The 16,636-nt window shown below is 34.2% G+C and overlaps 5 protein-coding genes across 5 annotated transcripts; 2 read left to right on the forward strand and 3 right to left on the reverse strand.

Moving 5' to 3' along the window:
- Nucleotides 1-761: 761 nt before the first annotated feature.
- LOC143178581 (5-taurinomethyluridine-[tRNA] synthase subunit MTO1, mitochondrial) lies at nt 762-4,652 on the reverse strand. Its single transcript, XM_076377321.1, has 10 exons — nt 4,521-4,652; nt 3,226-3,450; nt 2,855-3,154; nt 2,601-2,777; nt 2,121-2,528; nt 1,882-2,054; nt 1,353-1,805; nt 1,106-1,209; nt 966-1,026; nt 762-897 (listed from the first exon to the last, which is right to left on the reverse strand). Exons 2-10 carry the CDS (start codon nt 3,434-3,436, stop codon nt 799-801), a joined length of 1,986 nt encoding a protein of 661 aa, XP_076233436.1. The 5' UTR covers nt 3,437-3,450; nt 4,521-4,652; the 3' UTR covers nt 762-798.
- Nucleotides 3,617-4,669, reverse strand: LOC143178583 (MKRN2 opposite strand protein-like). Its single transcript, XM_076377323.1, has 2 exons — nt 4,521-4,669; nt 3,617-4,426 (listed from the first exon to the last, which is right to left on the reverse strand). The coding sequence occupies exon 2, from the start codon at nt 4,253-4,255 to the stop codon at nt 3,653-3,655; it is 603 nt and encodes a 200-aa protein (XP_076233438.1). The 5' UTR covers nt 4,256-4,426; nt 4,521-4,669; the 3' UTR covers nt 3,617-3,652.
- Nucleotides 4,670-5,464: 795 nt separating this feature from the next.
- Nucleotides 5,465-7,120, forward strand: LOC143178582 (tRNA pseudouridine synthase A). Its single transcript, XM_076377322.1, has 6 exons — nt 5,465-5,614; nt 5,858-5,992; nt 6,084-6,218; nt 6,284-6,430; nt 6,528-6,762; nt 6,857-7,120. Exons 1-6 carry the CDS (start codon nt 5,568-5,570, stop codon nt 7,118-7,120), a joined length of 963 nt encoding a protein of 320 aa, XP_076233437.1. The 5' UTR covers nt 5,465-5,567.
- A 70-nt stretch (nt 7,121-7,190) lies between these two features.
- On the forward strand, nt 7,191-7,766 carry LOC143178585 (dual specificity protein phosphatase 19). Its single transcript, XM_076377324.1, has one exon. The coding sequence runs from the start codon at nt 7,191-7,193 to the stop codon at nt 7,764-7,766; it is 576 nt and encodes a 191-aa protein (XP_076233439.1).
- Nucleotides 7,767-7,804: 38 nt separating this feature from the next.
- On the reverse strand, nt 7,805-15,818 carry Dp1 (satellite-binding protein 1 Dp1). The gene is made up of 22 exons (XM_076377320.1): nt 15,740-15,818; nt 14,736-14,932; nt 14,441-14,656; nt 14,154-14,360; nt 13,860-14,075; nt 13,597-13,780; nt 13,206-13,520; nt 13,022-13,131; nt 12,778-12,934; nt 12,365-12,540; nt 12,146-12,277; nt 11,931-12,077; nt 11,696-11,854; nt 11,481-11,615; nt 11,188-11,406; nt 10,982-11,117; nt 10,761-10,912; nt 10,562-10,690; nt 10,380-10,490; nt 10,119-10,316; nt 9,822-10,040; nt 7,805-9,747 (listed from the first exon to the last, which is right to left on the reverse strand). Exons 2-22 carry the CDS (start codon nt 14,889-14,891, stop codon nt 9,526-9,528), a joined length of 3,696 nt encoding a protein of 1,231 aa, XP_076233435.1. The 5' UTR covers nt 14,892-14,932; nt 15,740-15,818; the 3' UTR covers nt 7,805-9,525.
- Nucleotides 15,819-16,636: the final 818 nt, after the last annotated feature.

Consider the following 16,636-nt stretch of genomic DNA (forward strand, 5'->3'; position numbering starts at 1 on the left):
TTCCTGTACAATGTATCGTAACAGTATTTACTATCGCACTAATGGTAATAAACGATAACTGTTAGTACGTCTGCGTTTGCTTGGACCTCCGTCGCTGAAGATCTGAATAGAAGCGTCAAAGTGGTTCACATCTCTGTGACAAAGGGCCATTTAAGATTTGAGGCAATACGGGACGGTGCACGCGCCATCAGCGAGTAAATTGATTACCCCAGTAATCTCGTAACGACGTTTGCCTAGGGTATGCTTTATCAATTCGGTAGCGAGAAGTTTGAAGCTGGACGGACCCTTTCTAATTCAATCAGGCAACTTCCCTGTCATGAACTCCAGACAGTGGTCGCGTCGTCCGAAACGGAAACTTCGGACAGCATTATAAGTTAGGAACAATTATCCCCTGTCCTCTTATTAAACCAAGGAATTTTAACAGTCGCCCACAATCTGTCTCTACTGTTAGACACAGAACGTTGGCGCTCCTGCGCTGACAAATAGTCAATTTCTGGTAGTAACGCGTTACGAAACGGAGACAAACATCGATGTTCGATAATTCTTGTCAAACAGTAGACAAGTTTCTATTTGAGGAAGATCGATGGACTGGCACATTCAGTGACTAAACCAGGGAGCAACAACCTCTGTGTTTGCTCTGCTTGCAAGTCGTACGTTTACTTAGTTGAGCGACAACTTGAGAATTCAGGTCGACGTTTCGTGAACCATACTATTCGATAGTTTCGGTTATTCTTAGGCAGAGGCATAGAAAATTGTACACGTACTACTAACAGTTTATTTATTGATAGTAGTTTCTAGTTACAGAGTACCCAGTTTGCAAGGATTTGTTCTTATGTAATTTATCAGTCGGAGAATAGCTGTTGGCGTCACGCCTGAGATTCGACTAGCTGCAGCGATCTAGAATTGAAATAATTGTAATTGATAAAAATGAATGAGTCGTTTCAATCATTTGTGAATACACTTACCGTGTACGGCTGCAATTGTGAGAGCTTCTCTTTCTCCTCCATAGACAAATTTAAACGAGGTCTGTATTAATGGAAGAAAGTCGTTTATTAAGGAGAATTAATGAACATCAGCAACGTCGATGCAGAATAATTAAACTTACAAGCTGTAGTCGATGTCTGGCGGTATGATCAACTGCTCGTTCTTGCGGATTTCATTGACCTCTTGCTGTTGTTCCTTGATGCCTTTCGCATATATCGCCTCTATCTAGAAGATCAATTGAGTGGTCATAATAATCAACGATGAATCTGTACTGATTTACCGATATTACTCGTAATAAGACGTAACGTCCCTACTTCTTCTGCGTACTAAACAAGACCAGCAAACAGTATACGATAACAATTACGAACCTGCAATCTCCTTGAAAGAATTGGATCCCCTGCCAATTGTGCAAAATGTTCAGGAAGCGCTGAAATTAATGATTCAGTAGTCACACCGTCGTCTATCCTGGCCAATACTTCAAAGGCAGTCTTAACTTGAACATTTTTAGTCGGGTGAAGTTTCAACAACTTTCTCCATTGCATACTCGATCGCTTCTCATTCTTCAGCAATTGTATGCTTTCTTCGAGTTTCGAGAGAATCTTCTCCGTCCTTGCCATTCGTTCTTCAGATACGCAACCAGTCGCGTAGCCTTTTCTGGTTAGTCTCTGGTCAGCATTATCTGGTCGCAGACTCAACCGGAATTCTGCGCGACTGGTGAACATCCTGTAAGGCTCGTTGGTACCCTGGGTAGTGAGATCGTCGATGAGGACACCGATGTAGCCCTCTGTTCGACTGATTATCAGAGGCTCCTTATTCAAAACCTGATACAGAAGGCATGTAGTGGAATAAATAACATGCAACTAATTTGTGGAAGTATTAATTTAGCTACTTAGTCACCTTCGCTGCAGCATTAGCGCCTGCTATGATCCCCTGTGCAGCTGCCTCTTCATAACCAGTAGTGCCATTTATTTGTCCAGCGAGAAAAAGTCCTGGGATTCTCTTTGTCTCTAGCTTAACAGTTAGTTCTCTAGGATCGATGTAATCATACTCAACCCCGTAACCAGGTTTTACTATAAAAAAATTAGCAGAAATTGATAAGAATTGAGGGCTTTAGATAGAGCTGAAAAGATACTCACGCATTTTAGCATTTTCTAATCCTGAGATACATTTGATAAGCTCTTCTTGCTTCTCTGCTGGAAGCGTACAAGACAATCCAGATGGATACGTGATAGGCGAATCCAGTCCTTCTGGTTCTAGCCAAATTTGGTGTTTGAAGTTTGAGAACTTGAGAATTTTGCTCTCTATGCTTGGACAGTATCGAGGTCCTGTTAATTCTTCTGTAACGTGTCGATTGCAGTGTAAGTTGTTCTTTATAATCTTCACGACACCTTCTGTGGTGTATGTTAAGTAACAATTCAGTTGCTTCTCCACTGGAAGCCACACAGTTTCGTTCATGAATGAAAAAGGAGTCGACACTTCATCCGGTTTTTGTACTATACACTTAGAAAAGTCTATGGTAGATTGTTCTATTCGTGGTGGAGTCCCTGAAGAAACATAATATAGTATTTTAATTATTGGATCGATTAGATGAAGGATTTAAAGTGTAAGGGAGTTACCAGTTTTCAGTCTTCCTATTTTAAATCCAACTCTTTCTAGTGTATCAGCTAAACCAATGCTAGGCTCATCCCCAAGTCTACCAGCAGGTCTCTTCTCCAAGCCAATATTAATTTGCCCCTTTAGGAAAGTGCCAGTTGTTATGACAACTGCTTCACTGTATATCTTTGTTCCATCCTCTGCAATTTAATACATAATCTGCATATTCTAAGAAAAATTACAGCATACTAATTTAAAAATAGAAATAGTGATATACTGAGGATTATTCCATGGCATCTCTGGGAGTCCCCTTGTATAATCAAATCTTCCACGGAAGATTCACATATTTGTAAACTAGGCATATTGAAAAGTTCCTCCTGGAGATGTTTCTTGTATAAACCACGATCAATCTGTGCCCTGTATCCCCACACTGCTGGCCCTTTGCACTTATTCAATACTGTGTAATGTATGCCAGAAAGGTCACATATACGGCAACAGATACCATCCAAGGCATCTACTTCCCTCATAAGATTGCCTTTGCCAATCCCACCAAAGGATGGATTGCAGGACATTTCTCCTTCAATTGAATGATCACTGTGAGCTCTTATTTACTGACACCTTTAATTAAAGTATGATCAAAATGCATACCTACTGTGCTTTTTTTATGGGTAACCAGCAATGTTTTAGCCCCCATTCTAGCAGCAGCTGCACAAGCTTCTGTGCCAGCATGTCCACCACCCACAACAATTACATCGAATTTGTATGGATCATTAGCAGAGGATGCATGTCTTACTAATTGAAGAAACCCTTGTTTATAGTTTCTACCCAAATAAGGCAGCCCGATTATTCTGGAGCTCATTTTATTATTAGATCCTGGGATAAAAGAGAATAATATAAATATACAATAACAACAGCAAAAAATATATATATATATATATAATGCCTGAGTTTATTACAAAATATAAATAATACATTCTATGTTTACAAAGTATACTTTTCATATTCTTAAAAAAATAGTACACAAGAAATATTACAAAAATATAAATCAAGGTAAGTGGAGAAATTAAAGCTCTACTTATGATATAAGATAGTCATTGTTTTTTAACTTTTTAAATATAGAGTTATATTTAACTGCATCTTGAATTTTTGATAGTATCAGCTTGTTGCATATATCTTCTTTATTTACAAATCTCATATTTATATATTGCAAATTATTCAGAAATTCAATAACGAAGCTAAAGCAATTCATGGAGATTTCGTCATAATTTTCAAATGTCCATTTAACATCTTTTAACATTTTTTCTAATGTTTTGTCCCAATGACTCTCCCAGGATAATGGAATTATCTTTAAAATAATAGAGTTTGTCCACTTTGAATGATTATTTACTATAATACCTCCAATATCATATTCAAACACAATTCCTTCTGAATTTGTTATACCTATGTGTAAGTCGTCCAAGATATTATAATCATTTAAAAAATTGCCTTGAGATGGTCTAATGACCAAGGAAGATGGATGATACACTGCATTTTTATAAGGATATGGAATGGCAAACGGTTCTACCTTATAATCAATAATGTACGATCTACAAAGTGGACATCTCTCGGGGACACTTTTACAAAATACATTTTTTGAATTACAATGACTAAAACATATTATTCTTGGATCACAAGTCATAATATAATTGCATACAGTATCAACAATAATAATAATCTTATTCTATACAAAACTTTGCAATAAATGGTACTGTATTTAAGAAAAATAAGAGTTTCTGTTGTTGAATGGCATAATGAAAGAAAAACTGGCCAAGTAGAATTATTTTCTTGATGCTTGCATTTAAATTAATACCTACAATAGAAGTTAGAAGGATAATAATTCCCTTTAATTCAGAATTAGTACTTAATTAATGTTTTTAATCAAATTGCGTAAACAGAGGCTTTACCTGTACAGGTTAGATTACAATTTATTTACAAAATAAGCATATATTCGATTTCACTGCGTTTATTTACATTTTTATGTAAATAATTAGTTTAAGAATATCGTATTACAACATTAAAAGTGTAGAAATATCAATAATAAACAAAACGCTTTTTATTCGATTTGTGGACCATAAAATACTATCACCACATAGCGGTGAAACGATGAACTAAAATCCCACTTGACTTCACTGCCGCGTGTGCCGTATGTGGTACACAACCATTATAAATATTAAATAATGGTAAAAATATATATTTATTTATTACATTGTTTATAGTTTTATGATCTAGAAATATTATATTATCTCTATAATTTATTATAGATCTGTACATAGAGCAGTAATAATTATAAATACATGATATTCTGTCCTTTTTTATTATTTAGACATTTATTTACTGCTTTTATTTATCATGCGCATTATTTTTGATTAAATTATACTATTTAAGACACTACTGCTTATAAATATCATGAATTTATCGCTTTTTAAAGAATTTTACAAAATTTTGTTGCGGGGGGCGCCGACGCATGCTCATACGCTCCTGAGCCCCCACTCTACGCCCCTGGACCCCAGGCTTATATAAGTAGCGTAGGAGCTCCAACGCTCAGTAGACTTTCGGGTCTTTTCGAGTAAAGGTGGGGGTTACGCAAAATTTTTTTTGAAATTGTAAATTTTGCCTGTACTTAACGTTCATAGATGTCGCTAAAAGCACCCAAATATTTGAAATATATTAAAACACAACATATTAGTAATATTACTGTACAATAAATTGCAATAAACACAAATGAAACATAAGATTAATAAAATAGAAGAAATTAAACGTATAATTAAATTCCTACAGTTTTAATAAAAATACATGTGCAGTGAAATTTACTTTTTGCCGACAAGTGAACAGATTTAAGGTTATTTTTTTAGATATTAAATTGGGGTTAATTTGTGACAGAGTACTCGATATAAAAATTAACAAGCCTAAAAATTGTTTATGCTTTGTGTTCTGTATAAGCGTAAAAAGCCATGGGGAGATATTTTTTAAGATTTTCCTATATTGGTACGCACTACAGGTACAATCAATTATACACACGTGAGCGTAGACATTCTAAATAATTTTATTTTATTAACATAGTACATCAGTTTTGCTAATACAGTGTTAGTAACATTGATGTATTTGAAATATCTCTTTGAGAGTTCCTCTAAATAACCTTCAAATTCTAAACTATAAAAGTTGAAAATGATTGTGGTGTTTATGTTTTATAGTATATCCAATAATTTCTTAATATTAATTTAATGATTACCTTTATCTTCAGGGGATTGCAAAAAAATACAGTTTCATCACTATGTGATATAAATGATCTTGATACAGTTCAAGGAGCTTTAGAGTGTGCTCTTTCAACATTGGTACCAAAATGTATAAATTATCCGAAACTAATCACTTCAAGCAGGTGAATTACTTTGCATAAACTAAATGATTTAGATGTCATATATGATTCAATATTTTCCCTTAATTTGTGAATGTATTTGTATTATTTATAGAACAGACATTGGTGTTCATGCATTGCATTCTTCTGCTCATGTCGATTTGTTCAATCGGTATGATGCTATTTATAATCCTACCGAAGTGATTAAAACTGTAAATAGGTACTTTGCTAAATGTGATCATGATATCAGGTAATCATTACTTTGATATTATAACTATGGAAATTTCTAATAATCTAATTAGTTGATTTTTTAAGACTCTTAGAAGTTACTCCTGTGACAAATGATTTTCATGCAAGGTTTCTTGCAAAATCAAGAACTTATATCTACAGATTTATGGTACCCAAAGATTACAATGATCTAAGAATACCTATAGTTGAAAAATCAAAATGTTATCTTGTAAGGTATAACTTACATTTGTATAAAAGGATAGATTTATTATTTCCCCCAAAAAATGTATCAGTCATTATTTTATCATTGCATTTTGCACACATGTTATAGATCAAAAACTTTTGACATAGAAAAATTAAAACGTGCCACACAGCTTTTCATGGGAAAAAAGGATTTTCAAACATTTAGTGGGAAGGTTCATACAGATATACCAGTCAAATACGTACGAAAGTTAAACCGTTTAACGGTAGAAAAAAATCAATCGTTAATGCCGTTTGATCCTCTTTCGGAGCGTTTCGATTTTTGGAATATCATTATCAGTGCTCAGTCTTTTCTATATAAACAGGTATATAACATGAAATAAATAATTAAATTGATGATATGCATAAAATGAAGTTTATTAGCAGTATATAGAGTCTTTTTAAATTAATTTTCTCTAGGTCAGACGCATAGTAGCTGCTTTACTAGGTGTAGCTACTGATCAAGTAACAGAAAGAGATGTAACTATTATGTTACAAGTTCCTGGACGACACAATTGGCTTACTACATTACAAATAGCCCCAGCATATGGTTTATACCTTGCAGACATAGAATACTGCCAAACTGAATTGGAGAAGTATATCATAAATGTTAAAGAATCTTCATACAGTAAAACGGTTGTCTCAGTAAATGAGGACGAAGTCCAGCTAAACATGAAAATATAAATAAAAAATTCTAAAATTAATCTTTAATGTACACTTTTATTCTGTGAATAGCACTATTTATCTACTAAGAATGGATCTCGAAAATCTAATAAAAAACAGAAGATTACATTTGAAACCGTGTAAGACTATCGTAACAAATACACTTGGCCAAAGATACCAAGAAGTTAATGGAGAAAAGACACAATTAACATCTACAACGCCGTTTGTAATAGACAATAAGCCCGACTTGCAAATCGCGTGTCCCGCTCCGGGATTATTTTTGAGTTCACAAGATCCTGTTGTAAGCATAGAAATTTTACGAGAGTATAAAATTCATAATATCTTGAGTATCGGTGTCGATGCTGCAGTAAAATTTGATGGCATCAAATACTATTACTATGATTTACTAGATCTACCTGAATCTGATATATCTATAGTTATAAAAAAATGTATTAAAATTATAGACGAAGGGCGCCACGAAAATATTCTTGTACACTGTAATGCTGGTGTATCTCGTTCACCAGCAGTCGTTATTTCTTACTTGATGGCGACGGAAAAGCTATCGTACGATGATGCTTACAATAAAATTAAAAAAGTGAGAAATTGCATTAAACCAAATGAGGGATTTGTAAAACAATTAAAAACATTACAAATTTCAGATATATAGCATTAGAGGAGATAGAATGACACTGTTTTAACGATAGATTCATTATATGTATATGTATTGTTACAATAGAATTCATGTATTATGCCATTATGTGTACAGAGAATATTATTTTATAATTACAATAATTCGTATTTATAATTCATTAGAAAAAGGTACATTCATGCACAGCGTCTATATCAAATTCTTAGCCAAAACTAAACTTATTAAGATTGCTAAATCTGGCGTTTTCTTTTTTTTTCGTTTTGTATAAACCATGCATTGGAGATGACATGTAGGTCGTCGTACCAAGTAGTTTTATATAAAAATTGCTGTAAATCTAAAAAATATAAGTGAATTTCTGTATACATGATCTATTTTTTTTTTGTGATAATAGTATGTTTTCGTACCCGCGGTACTATACCTATTATATTATTCATTATATATATGTATAATAATATAATTATTATCAATATTTATATATACGTGTATACATACATATATTTATATATATATATTTGTGTGTATATATATATACATATATATGTAATTGTATTTATATATAATCTAATATTCACATTCCTCCAACAATTGAAATGAGCTGTCTCGAAGAAAATAGACAAGGCACTTGAACCGAATATCTTTTTCTTAGCTAGTTGGCCTCATAAATAGTAGAATGCAAAGATTTGCACATCATGCAGCAAACAGTAAAATAGAAGTAGAATAAATAAAAAACGGCTATTAAAAGTATATTACGTATCGCTGTTAAATTACAAAATTCTCATGATTAGTTTCCTCCAGCACTGACGCCAATTATCCCGTGTCTCGTCTTTGATGATCAACTGCATAAACGCAGTAGAAAAAAAATACCAAGGCCTTTCCTAAAGATTATGTTCCCCGACGCGTATTCATTGTTCACCCTAACGTTTCCTTCTGCTTTTCCTAAAACCCCGCCATTCGAATAATATACAATGACCGCTTAGTTTGTTGGCAGATATTTTGGTCGCTTTAACAACGTAAAGCGACACCCTCTTATTTAAACTAGATATTTAAAAAAGCAGGAAAATTATACCTAGGAACGTTTTCCTTAGAAAGACCTTAAAGCTTCACGTTTCACGAAAGGTTTCGCACAAGACTCTAGTATCATGATTGTGGTTCGACATCGATTCCACTTAAGTCCAATGCAAGAAAAAAATGCAATTTATGTACAAAAAATATAAATAAATTAACAAGAAGAACACCGGAACATTTAACCGGGCAATCTATACGGATATAGAGACAATCTGAGAAAATATATATAATACACGACGAAAAAAATTAATCCCTACGAAGCCACAGTCTTAAGTACAACATATCTGTACCTGAAAGGCATATCTCAGCAGAATTAAAAAGATTACACGGAAATTAGACGCTCTGCGCATGCATTCTGCGTCTAACTGTATGTGTGTGGGTGTATGCATGTGTATACGTTCCTAACATGGCGACAAAAACTTAAAATATTATGCGTTACAGTTACAGGTACATAGGATATCGGTATACGAACTGCAAATATAAACACCATCGTCAAACGTTATGTAGTAAACCAGTGTCAGAGTCCAATAGAGTGGCCAGGTCGTATGCAGCAACATCAGTAATGGAACAGGGAACCACCTAGCACTAATTTATGTGTATGTGTACCCTTTTGCAACTATTTTGTCAGAGGAAAGTTATCATACTTTGTTACCTTACACGTTTCATCAATTTTTTTTAACTGGATTAAAATTGTTTACTTTTTTTTCTCCCTTTAACGTTTAACACCCCAGGGACCATCGGGATTGGTCACAGGTACGTGAGAATAACCAGCGAATTGTGGAAATTCTTCAACGCTGGCGGTATTGGGGGCGCTTTGCTGTTGCTGTTCCCAAGGCCCCCCTTTCACAACGAAGCCAGAATTGCCAGTAGTTTTTTCGTCGCGTTGAGGCGAACGTAAACTTTCGCGATATTCATTTTCCAAAACATCTTGGATCTATAATTTAATATGTATCGTGTAATCAAGTGTGCAACTATTAGTGCAAAAATTAAATATCTCAAAATACTTACATATTCTTCCGCTAAATTCAGTAAACGATCCTTTGCATCTGCTACATTCTCCTCTGTACCCACAATTGTTACAATGTTGGGATCGGGATCAGTTTTTCTCGGGAATTTAATGTCGACACTGAACTCCTCCATTATTTTACGAATGTTTCTACCTTTTGAACCAATCAAACGCGAATGCACAGCAGCGTTTATGTTGACTTCTTCTTTTGTTAAGCCGTTCTAAATTGTGAAAGAAGTTATGTAAGTGTTAATTATTCTTTAAAACATAATATCTTAGTTTGCATGAAGAATACATACTAATTCATTAACAATTTTCATAATATCATCACGCGCACTATAAGCATTCTTCTCGTAACCAGTGATTGTAATGATATGTTCTTCGGGATCACCTTTACGTGGAAAATTGATTTGAACATCGTGATCACTACGAATCTTATTGATCACAGCACCCTTTCGTCCAATTATTTTCGGATGATATTCCGGATCAACTTCAATCTGAAAATTTTAATATTCTCATCACGTGATTATTCTCATATAAATGAAGATTAGTGACATTACCTTTAATTCAAATGATTTTAGAGCTCTATCTTGTCGTTCTGCTTCCAAAGCTTTACATTTATCGAGTATAGCTTGTTTCGCATTTTCAACGCATGAAGGTGTTCCACAAATCTGATAAATAAAACATAGTATTACGGGTTCATATTAAATGATTTGTTTTTTAAATAATGTAGCTTTTTTACCTTGATGTAATCAAGTTTTTCTTCTGCTGGAGATAAGGTGATATGAACGTCATATGTATTCATTAATTCTCGTACGTCGCGACCCTTCTGTCCTATTATAGAACGATGAAGATCGAACGGTACCTCTACCTAAAAATCGATATTTTCATTTAATATTTGACTGTCGTGTTTATTCATTCAAATATAGTAAGAAACATACTTCTATCGTAATAGGTACGAGATCTAGCAATGCTTGCTTAGCACCAGCAACGTTCTCCGGTTGTCCCGTAATGCGAATGATGTCACAGGCTGGAACAGTTTCTGCAACTTCTCCATTTTCACCGTTCATTTGTTCTGTTCCGCGGTGTTCATCTAAGATACAAGTGAATCAATTAATAAATTATTCTATTGTGTTAACAGGAGAATACTATATATACTAACCATATGTGTCACGATCTGGGAATTTAATTTGTACATCGTACTCAGACGTAATCATTTGAACCTTGCGGCCCTTTGCACCCATTACTGTGCGATGATGTTTCTGAGGTATTATGCATTCTTCTGTTACCATTGATTCCTAGAAAAAAATATTTGGATAGAATCGAATATCGATTATAGATAAAAAGTATATAGATTGAGAAATTTACCAGTTCCTGTACAATCTCTCGCATTCGTTGCTTTGCCGCTTCTATGCATTCATGCGATCCTTTCAAAATTACACGATCGCTATCAACGCCAGCTCTTGGAAACGAAATTTGCACACCCCCACATTCATCCGCGATACGATGCAATACTCCTCCTCGCCGTGCTACGAAGTGTCTGTGATGTTTTGGATCGATACGAATCTCACCTTCGGTAATATTATCCTAAAAATTATATACAAGTTAAAAAGATCAATTATTAAAATATATTTAAATAATTATATGTAGTGGAGACTTACAATCTCTTTAATCGTAGCTTCTAACTCAGCTTTAGCTTTTTCAACTGCATCTTTCTTTCCCATAATAGTAATCACTTCTTTATCTGGATCATCTTCTGTTGGGAATATGATACGTGCTCCAGTCGATTCTCTTATCTAACAGACGAGATGTAGAAAAAATGTTAAGTGTAATTTTATAGTATAACACATTCGATTAAGTGATTCCATATACGGACCTTCTTAATATTGGCACCATTTTTTCCAATAAGGAATTTATGATGTTGTACTTTGGCACGAACTTCAACCGAATAACTGGACAATTGCTTTTCGTTAGTGAGTTCAAGCAACTGCTGCTTTGCCTTCTCAACATCCTCTTTTGGCCCCCTAATAGACACCTAGACAATTTTTATAGTTTTAATTTTGCGGTAAAATTTTGATAAGATCATTTGTTGGTATTAAATGGTTATTTACTTTATCACTTCGACTTTCTGCGGTGGGAAATTTAATTGCAACACCACCACAATCTTCCATTATCGAATGAATCAATTTTCCACCAGTACCAATAAGAGAGTTATAAAACTTAGGTGGAATTACTATTTCATCCGTAACAATGTTGGCCTAATAAAAAAGGGATTTTAGCATAAAAAATAACAAAGGTTTTTTTCTATGAATATAAAAAACGCTACCAGTTCATTTTGTATTTTTTGGATCATTTCTTTAGCTTTTTCCACATTCTCTTTCTTTCCTGTGATAGTTATAACATCACTTTTCTCGCCTTCAGCGGGCAAATCGATTTTAGTTTGCGTTTCTTCTCTAATCTGAATAATAAAAAAAGTTGTAACGAACTAATTAACTTACTCCAACATAATTGGATCTCATTTTTTGTTATCAAATCATATACCAACCTTACGGATATTTACTCCACCTTTTCCAATAACAAATTTATGGAACTGCTTAAAAATAGGTACTTCTAGCACATAACTATTCTCATTTAATTCTTTTACCAACTTCATTAAATATTTATGGCACTTATCTACATCCTCCTTAGGCCCTCTAATTTTTACTATATCCCCTTTCTCGCCTAGAAAGAAATTATTTATTATTTTATGTATAGTACTTTTTCTTTCTGCTCTAAAATATTTCATATAATTTGAGAGAGTATATGTATATAACAATGCAAAATAGGAGACACGACCTGCACTCTAAAAATGCACACTGAGCTCTTACTGGCTAAACGCCAACAAGGGCCGAGGTCTTTCGAATGTTTGTACCTGGCATAAATCCGAGTTCTAGTTATTGCATATATCACACTACATACCTGGACCAGGAATAGTAATCTGTACTTGATTAAACTTATCTCTGATTTCTTTAATATTATCTCCTTTATTTCCGATAATACTAGGATAATAACGGTGATCTATTATTACATCTTTCTCCTTTTCATTCTCTAATTTTTTCACCATTTCAACTAGCTCCTACAGTATCATGCAATATAAAAAATGGAAAAATTAATTTATAATACCCATATAAAGTAAATGTTCTAGTATATAAATATTACAAACCGTTTGAGCTTTCATTACTCCAGCAGGATTTCCCTCTATACGAATGACATTACTACCATCATTCTCGGAAATATTAATAACAACACCTGTTCCTTCCTTTACGCGGTTTACTGAAAAATACATAGAACATATATGCAGTGTCTTATATAAATTTTTAACAATCTGAAAACAGAAATCAACTCACCATTGCATCCATTTTTCCCGATAATATGTTTATAAAATCGAGGATCAACATTTAACTCTGTAAAAGTAAGCTTAGAAATAAGATCATTAGCCATTAGCTCAAGTTCATTTTGTGCTTTTTCTACTTCTTCAGGAGGACCCTCAATTTTTATCTTGTCTTCTTTTCCAGTAAATTCTACATTCACTTTTGGCATTTCTTGCGTAATGCGTTTTATATTAACACCCTTTCGTCCTATAATGTACTTATGAATCCAGACAGGTGCTTTTACTACCGCCGTGCGAACACTATTCGCCTTTTCGTATACTTTATTTAGCGCTACGTAATTAATGAATATTTTAGCACATTAATTAATTCCATCAGAATATTTAATGATTTGCGGATTAGTAGTTACCTTGACCAAGTTTTTCTTGAGGTCCTCTTAAAGTAATGGTTCCTGTAGGAGAATCTGATGCAGGCATTTCTACACTTACACCAGTTACTTGTAATATTTCTGCTATTGTACTACCACGGGGGCCAATTACATATTTGTGCTGAGATTTGGGAACTTCCACAGACACTGTGGTACACCTTTTTTCCTACATAAAAAATACAATTTTATTCTTATTTCTTTGATACATAAAAAATAACGTAAATTTCACTGCAGAATTTTCATACCATATCTCTATAAATAGCTTCAATTTTCTGCTTTGCAGCCAGTACACCTTCTTTTTCACCAGCAATTGTTATTTCATCTTCTTGCACAGAAGCAGGAGGAATATTAATTCGAGCCCCAGTTTCTGCCATCATGGCATTGAGATTCTCATTATGAGCACCATGTATAAAGGGATGATATATTTTTGGCACAGATACTCTTTCAAAAGCTTTTCGCGACTGTAATATAAATTGATCCAGGTGTGATTTTTTTTTTTACATAAAATAATTCAATTAAAAAATGGTATATCCATTCACCTGCTCATCCGAAATTACTCTAATTTCGTGTTCAGCTTTTTCTATACCCTCTTTCGTCCCTGTGATCGTTATTAGATCTGATTGATCTTGCACAGGTGGAACATTTATCTTTGTTGCAGTCGTCTTTTCTAGATCTTTAAGACGTTGTCCTTGCTTTCCAAGGATCCAACGATGATGGTCCTTAGGAATGCTAATTTGTTTACTTGCCTACAATGATGAATAAAATTTTCCGAAGTTGAAGTTACTGCAGATAAACCTTAATCTTAAAGCAAACTACAATACTTGACCTGAGTCTGAAATGTTGTCAGAATTCGTCGTTTGGCTTCCAAAACTTGGTTTTGCTTGCCAGTTATTAGGAATGTAAGAGATTGATCCTTTGAAGATGCAATTTCAATGATCGTATTTGTCTCTTTCATTATGGTTTTACATGTACGTATAGATTCACGTTCTCCAAATTTGTCACTATGATCAAACTTGCGTTCTTCTCCAGGTACACGAAACATCTAGACAAAATTGAAAGAGAAATGAAAAAAAACTGCAAAATAAAAATTATACACATAATCACGACAAAATAATTAGTACCTGTGTAATAGATATGCGTCCAAGCTGTAAATTATTATTCGAGAAAATATTAAATTTTCCTGAGCCTGAATTGGCCTCAGGAAGAACTGGGAATGTCTCATCATAGGTAGGTGGCTCATAGGCCGTTCCCTCTTCCATTACTGACTGCTGCTGCATGATGGGGTTGTCCTGATTCGTGCCAAGTCCTTACAGTAGCACTATAGACATAAAAATCACAAGGATCTTTCAATCAACTCAATCAGGTCCCCTCAATCATCTAGCATTAATCATTAATAATGACATAAACTTCAGTATATGCAAAATACAAGTTCCAAGACAGTAATATAATATTAGAGAAAAGATATAAAAAAAATTGATCCAATTGCATAATATTTGAGGGGACATATGAAATGTATGCATATGAAATATGTGTCATTTTAATAGAATTCTATCGATTGAGTCGAATTTAACGATAATATTAAAAAAGAAAAAGATGCAGAACAATCGTGAGCGAAAAACGGAAACGCGAGGAAATGGGAGAGACGAAAAATGTAATGGGAATCGATAGTCGTGCTATATCTGCGGTGCAAAACTGCTCCCGATGGTGCTCATTTTTACGTAAACGCTCGGTCAACGGTTTCGTGCTCGATACGTACAGCCGAAAATGTCTTCGAGTGATAACGATCCACGGGTAATTATTCTAAACGGGAAACAGTGAAACAGATTCGAGTTAAATGCCAACATGTCAATGACCAGGCGCGAGTGGTCGAGCCAGTGACCACCATATGGAATGAAGTATTCACTTGACACGTCACAAGATCGCTAACCCCTTTCGAAAATGAACGCCGTGCACGTTGCATGAATAAAAAATCGTCCACTATGAATTTTCCGTGATCGAATTATGAAACGCTCCAGGATAGGTGGACCTAGGCGCCGTTACATTCGGAGAGGAATAATCAAGAGGATAGAGGGAGAGATCAGTGCATGGGACAGTCACGACATATATTCTAAGAGGAGATACTCACTCTACCGTAATAAAGAAATCCGGCCAAGTAATAAACGCGTATTACGAAGCCAGTTTAACAGTGATTTGCCTGAAACATTAGAAAATCCACGCGTATTAGATACACTGCCGACCACTTAATCTAATTCAATTATCAATGGGCAAATGATTGTTCGATACACCCACAAACGTACGTCTTTCCTTACCGGTAACGCAAAGAGAAATGAGATAAATACTGCTCGCTCGTTGAAAGTTACTATTTTATAGGGATATCAAAGTGCATATCCTTGTCAACCTTTTAACGAGAAAACTCTAGCAGTGCATCGGAGGAAAATCAATTGTTCACTGCTTTTGTTTCTCTTTTGGGAGGATACATCACTCATTTGCTACGGCAATGAAATAACTAACAAATTTGCTGTCTTTTAATTGTTACTTTAGAAAAAATAGTTCTTACATTAAATGACGATATTGTCTTATTTTCTTGGAAATCATAATTTTGGAGTACAGCAAATGAGCTGTATGAAAGACTCAAATCTTTGCTTCTTTTGAGGGGTATGATACTATCTGAAATCTTTATTTCACTTATATCAATATCTGCATATTTAATTTGGGTAATTCTTGATATGAGATATTTTAGAATACTTAATATAGTTTTGTTTCGACACCTTCTGCAGAACTTTATTTAAAATTGCCGCTATTGGAAATTCCAGGAGTGCCAATCTATTCTTGTAAACGTAAAAATCACTAAATCACATGTTATATAGGGTGTCTAAAAAGTCCTCACTTTTCTCAAGATAGAATGAAGAACATTTTGATGAAATATCTTCATACAATCATTACTCCTGTAATATTTCCATGCTAAATGAATATTCAACTGAAAAGAATTTATCCATGCACTTTAAACAAGGTTTTCAAAAAT

This window comes from Calliopsis andreniformis, chromosome 4 (genome assembly GCF_051401765.1).
Source record: "Calliopsis andreniformis isolate RMS-2024a chromosome 4, iyCalAndr_principal, whole genome shotgun sequence".
NCBI classification, from domain to species: domain Eukaryota; kingdom Metazoa; phylum Arthropoda; class Insecta; order Hymenoptera; family Andrenidae; genus Calliopsis; species Calliopsis andreniformis.

Excerpts from the sequence above, each read along its gene's own strand:
- LOC143178581 (XM_076377321.1), bottom strand. The coding sequence starts at position 3,436 with ATGAGCTCCAGAATAATCGGGCTGCCTTATTTGGGTAGAAACTATAAA. Across the intron at positions 1,806-1,881 it reads GCGCTAATGCTGCAGCGAAG|GTTTTGAATAAGGAGCCTCT; the intron begins GTGACTAAGTAG and ends CTTCTGTATCAG. Across the intron at positions 898-965 it reads CACAATTGCAGCCGTACACG|ATCGCTGCAGCTAGTCGAAT; the intron begins GTAAGTGTATTC and ends TTTCAATTCTAG.
- LOC143178583 (XM_076377323.1), bottom strand. The coding sequence starts at position 4,255 with ATGACTTGTGATCCAAGAATAATATGTTTTAGTCATTGTAATTCAAAA.
- LOC143178582 (XM_076377322.1), top strand. The coding sequence starts at position 5,568 with ATGGGGAGATATTTTTTAAGATTTTCCTATATTGGTACGCACTACAG. Across the intron at positions 6,219-6,283 it reads AAATGTGATCATGATATCAG|ACTCTTAGAAGTTACTCCTG; the intron begins GTAATCATTACT and ends TGATTTTTTAAG. Across the intron at positions 6,431-6,527 it reads TCAAAATGTTATCTTGTAAG|ATCAAAAACTTTTGACATAG; the intron begins GTATAACTTACA and ends CACATGTTATAG.
- LOC143178585 (XM_076377324.1), top strand. The coding sequence starts at position 7,191 with ATGGATCTCGAAAATCTAATAAAAAACAGAAGATTACATTTGAAACCG.
- Dp1 (XM_076377320.1), bottom strand. The coding sequence starts at position 14,891 with ATGCAGCAGCAGTCAGTAATGGAAGAGGGAACGGCCTATGAGCCACCT. Across the intron at positions 13,521-13,596 it reads TCAAGAAAAACTTGGTCAAG|CGCTAAATAAAGTATACGAA; the intron begins GTAACTACTAAT and ends TTAATTACGTAG. Across the intron at positions 12,078-12,145 it reads AAAAAATACAAAATGAACTG|GCCAACATTGTTACGGATGA; the intron begins GTAGCGTTTTTT and ends CTTTTTTATTAG.